This window comes from Triticum urartu, chromosome 6, assembly GCF_003073215.2.
Source record: "Triticum urartu cultivar G1812 chromosome 6, Tu2.1, whole genome shotgun sequence".
Classification (NCBI taxonomy): Eukaryota; Viridiplantae; Streptophyta; class Magnoliopsida; order Poales; family Poaceae; genus Triticum; species Triticum urartu.
In genome coordinates this window covers 2633997-2638987 of record NC_053027.1, presented here as the reverse complement: position 1 = coordinate 2638987, position 4991 = coordinate 2633997, and the positions used below count along the sequence as shown (strand labels likewise).

Genomic DNA, 4991 nt, shown 5'->3' with positions numbered 1-4991 from the left:
CAATACCATCTTGTGACCTTGTACGTGCACGTGTAGGCGGAGGAAGTTCTGGCCGAGCAAGGTGTTGGGGAAGACATGCAACAGTGGAGGAAACAGCTGATCCCGAGTCTGCTGCATGCGGCAAATCAGAACTGAGCACAGGAGTCGCATGCATCGTATCAGCTCCTGGCTCCGCATGCAACAAACCGGCGGGCGACACATCAGCTGCATGCAGCGAATCAGCTGCCCCACCGTCCCGACCAGACGCGCCATCCGCTGACCAACCAGGGCCAGGCGCGCCATCCGATGCTGGGGCATGGGGGCCAGGCACCCCATCCGCTGCTGGGGCGCGGGGGAACCGGCCAGGGCCACGTGCGGGTGGCACAGATCCCGCAGGGAATCTGCCACTGCCAGCTGATCTCGAGGCGATTCGCCTGCCTGAATCAGCACCGGGATCGGAGCCCGGATCTTCTGCGCCTGTGGTATCCCCAGAACCGGTTGGCTGCATAAAATCATGAGAAATTTTTTCGCCAATTTCTTCACCAGATTCCTGCACACTTGAACCAGGGTTATGTGACATAGACAATTGATCAAACTCCACCGCCCCTCATGACAGACAAGTGGATGAAGGGAGAAGGCGAGGCGGCAGTAGAACAAGCTCTTTGCGGAGTTGTGCGCCGGCATTAGGGTGAAGTGACGCAATGGGAAACACGTGTTCATCAAAGACCACGTCACGGGAGATATACACCCTACCAGAGGAAACATCTAAACACTTATACCCTTTATGAAGATTGCTGTAGCCCAAAAACACATACTGCTTAGAGCGAAACTCAAGCTTGTGTTTATTGAAAGGACGTAAATTTGGCCAAACTGCACAACCAAAAATGCGAAGGAATGTGTAGTTGAGTTTTGTGCCAAAGAGGCGCTCAAGCGGGGTTTGATTTTTAATGACACGACTAGGTACACGGTTGATAAGATAGACGGCAGTGAGAAATGCCTCATCCCAAAATTTCATTGGCATGAAGGCATGAGCTAGAAGAGATAAACCAACTTCCACAACGTGACGATGCTTCCGTTCAGCAGATCCATTCTGCTGATGAGCATGAGGGCAAGACACGTGGTGAGAGATACCAATGCGCTCAAAAAAGGAATTAAGTTTTTGTATTCCCCACCCCAGTCAGTTTGCATGGCAAGAATTTTCCGGTCAAACAAATGTTCAACATGTTGTTGGAAGAGGCGAAATTTCTCAAACACATCAGATTTGTTCTTGAGTAAATAAATCCAACTAAATTTGCTGAAATCATCAATAAAGCTCACATAGTACTTTTGTTTGCCTACAGATATTGGTCCTGGACCCCACACATCGGAAAAAACAAGCTCTAAAGGAGCTTTAGACTCACTGACGGATCGAGAATAAGGAAGTTGATGGCTCTTGGCCATTTGACAGGCATCACAAACTAAGTGATGATCATCTTTATTTGACACAGGAAGATCAAAATCTCTAAGAATCTTTTGGACCACTGGGAGTGATGGATGCCCTAGGCGCCTATGCCACCTTGATGTAGATGGTTTTGCCACACCTAGAGCTTGACGGAGATGAGCCTCTTGGCGGCCAGAAATAGGAAACAAACCACCTCTACTCTTGCCTTGAAGAATGGTGCTCCGGCTGGCCCGATCCTTGACAAAGAAAACTTCAGGGTAAATCTCAAGAAACGCATGATTATCTTTGATAAGTTTATAACCAGAGAGAAGACTTTGATCGGATTGTGGAGCATGAATGATATATTTGAGTTCAAGAGAGCCATGAGGGGTAGTAAGAGTAGTATGACCAATATGTGCGATGTCCATACCTTGTCCACTCGCCGTGTGGATTTGTTCCGTGCCGGTGTAGCGATCACATACAACGAGTTTCTCCAACTCCCTTGTCACGTGATCAGTCGCGCCAGTGTCGAGATACCAATTCGTATCCACCCCATAGGAGTGAACCACATTTGCCGTGTGATTTCCACCATTGTTGCCACCTCCGTTGCTGCTTCCGCCGCCTGCAGGATGGCGGATGTTGTTGGTGTAGTTCCTGTCGTAGCGCTTTTTATAGCGCCACGCGCCATGCCCGTCAAGCTTACAGATCTGGCACCGTTCACGGTCACCGCGATCACCGCTCCCTTGACGTGATCCCCCTCCAGAGCCATTGCCACCGGAGTTGTCGGAGTAGCGTGGCGCCGTGTTGTTGTTGTAGCCGCGGCCGCCATAGCCCCCACGATTGGAGTTGCCGCCGCGTCCTCCGCCTCGGGCAGCAAGGTTGGCAGAGTGGCTGGAGTGGTAGGCGGCGTTCTGTGCCGCGATGCGAGCTTCAGCGGCAGCAGGGAGAAGAGTTCGCCAAGTCTGATGGGTTGCTCGGTGGCGGTGCGTGTCGAGATGGCCGAGACGAACCCGCTGTAGTCGGGTTCGTGGAGCAGCCCCTGCAAGATGTGATCGACGATGTCGTCTTCGTCCATCGCCTTGCCGGCAGCTGCTAGTTCGTCGGCGATGCTGACCATCTTGGTGTAGTACGCCGCCGCGGAGAGATCTCCCTTGCGAGTGTGCTCGATGGCAGAGTGGAGCTGGATCACCCTTGCCCTGGACTGCGAGGCAAAACTCTGCAGCAGGGCTGTCCAGAGCGTGGTGGCGGTGGTGTGGGAACTAACCTGCAGCAGGACCTCGCGAGACAGAGATGCAATCAAAAAAGTGAGGACCTGCTGATCTTGAGTTACCCACACGGCGTGTTCAGGATTCGGCGTCGAGACGGTCTCCTTCTCCCGGCGACTTCCTTCTCTGAGAGAAGAATGGCAGGGGGCTCCTTGATTGAGCCGTCCAAGTAGCCCGTCATCCCTGCCGCCTTGACGTGCGGCAGGATCTGCGCCTTCCAGACGAGGAAGTTCTCCCGCGTCAACTTCTCAGTGATGGTGTGGCCGAGGGAGGCGAGGGAGGGTGCGGCCATGGCGACGGATGAGGAGCTCGGCATAGTTAGATGCGTTGGAAGGAGGTTGCTCTGTATACCATGTGAAAAACGATAGATGAAGCGTATGCCTCGCAGGGACGCTTTTGTGTTAATATATAGACAGATGGTTACAGGAGGTTGGCGTGGATTGCACAACAAGAAGCAATCTCAACAACCAAGAAATCTCAACTAATACTAATCCTTATCGCTAGCTCTATCGTTACAAGCAGAATACGGTTTATACAATACCGTATGTATGTTACATGTTTAACATCGCCAAGGCCGGCCGAGGGCTGATTTGGGAACGTGATCTTGGGGAAGACAAGAACCGGACGCCTCGTGAGAGTCACGAGGCAGGATAGATGCGAAACCCTCCATGACAGGGTAGAAGAACTCATCGTCACCGGATATTGGCCAAGGGCGGCCTGCCCTGGTCATCCATCGCCATAGGACTTTTTTAAGCGAGAGATCGATGGACTTATTTTATTTTATTTTGCATGGGAGATCGATGGACTTATTTTATTTTATTTTGCATTGGAGATCGATGGACTTCTTTTTGTGCGGGGAAGATCAATGGACTTGAAGAGAGGAGCAGGAGCCGTGTGAGGACTGAGTACTTTGGTACAGTATGGCCCACCTGCAGATGTATTCACCTCTGTATTCTAAAATGTATATGTGACGAAGAGTTAATTGACACAGATCTCAAGCTAAGCTGTACCACTCAGATTTCCGGAGCGTCTGCGCTTGGGAGTCATTTCATTGCTCTCCCAACAATTGCTAGTAAAGCTTCAAATGCAATTTACCAAACCAAAATACTCAGCAACAACTGCTGCAGTGTATTACTCTCATTGCATAACTGGCTTCCGCACATAGGCATTATTTTCAGGGGACAATCTTGGACATATAACCATTGTCTAGGCAAGAAAATTAAGGAGCAGGTAAAGGAGGGGGAGGGGATGTCGTCATGGCACCTAGCATGTCTTGTAAAGACGAGGATGTGTTACACATGCTCTTGCAGTCATCCATAGTGGGGTAGAAGACGTCAGTTACCAAACAATGGAAGCAACCAGCACGGTTCATACAATCCTCAGGAGCTACTTCAACGCATAGCCCATTTGGTAGATCAATCTTCTTGCTGTCTGTGTCAGCCATGATTCGGCCTGTATATTATGGAATAATAACAAACGAACAACCATGGTTATGCAATTATTTTAGAGTAGTATATATATATATATATATATATATATATATATCCGGTTGTGTGAATATATATATCCGGTTGCTTTGTATCCGGTTGTGTTGTTTATACAACGCAAAATAGAAAGGCCTTCGATAGCTATACTACGTACATACTTTCAGCCAGGATGAGAATGAAGAAAAATTAAGCGTTGTGAAGAAACAGAAATATTGGTGTGCTAGCTGCCTTACATTGAGCAACAGTAGCAGAGCATACGAGATGTAGACACACTAGTGCTGCTAGTGCAAGGATGCGAATCGTGTACTTGTCCATGCCCAACCAGATACAACACTAGCTACGCAGGCACTCAGATCACTTTGGTTGTCGATGAGAAATGTTTGGTTACCAATCAGCACATGAGTCGATCGTATATATTGAGAGAAGAGAGAGCCGGTCATCTTATCCCGTGTAAACATCAAGCGATAAAATTGGATTTATTTAATATCATCCCATAATATGAACCCTCATTAAAAGCATAAATCAAGTCAGACTAATTTTCTTCCTTTTTAGACAAGTTCCCAAATTTGGTCGGACTTACCTCCTATGTCTATATTTGTATATTTCAGAATTGTAATTAATTCTCCAATAGTCATGGTTAGAGGAAAGGGCTGGTTCCTCCACCTCGGCTTTCCTTTGGCATCTTTTTTTAAAAAATAAAGGAGGATGCACCTCGGGCCTCAGTATCTGAGCGATGTGTGCAGCTATATTATTAATTATTCACAAAGACCTTATAAAGTAGTAGATCTGTTTGAAGCCACCATTTTGGCAACCCCTGTTGCTACTCTTATCCCCTTGATG

At 48.5% G+C, this 4991-nt stretch overlaps 1 protein-coding gene across 1 annotated transcript; it reads right to left on the bottom strand.

Annotated features, from left to right (window-relative positions):
- Positions 1-1308: 1308 nt before the first annotated feature.
- On the bottom strand, positions 1309-2991 carry LOC125516205. The gene is made up of 2 exons (XM_048681687.1): positions 1830-2991; positions 1309-1656 (listed from the first exon to the last, which is right to left on the bottom strand). Exon 1 carries the CDS (start codon positions 2514-2516, stop codon positions 1905-1907), a length of 612 nt encoding a protein of 203 aa, XP_048537644.1. The 5' UTR covers positions 2517-2991; the 3' UTR covers positions 1309-1656; positions 1830-1904.
- Between the last annotated feature and the right edge of the window lie 2000 nt (positions 2992-4991).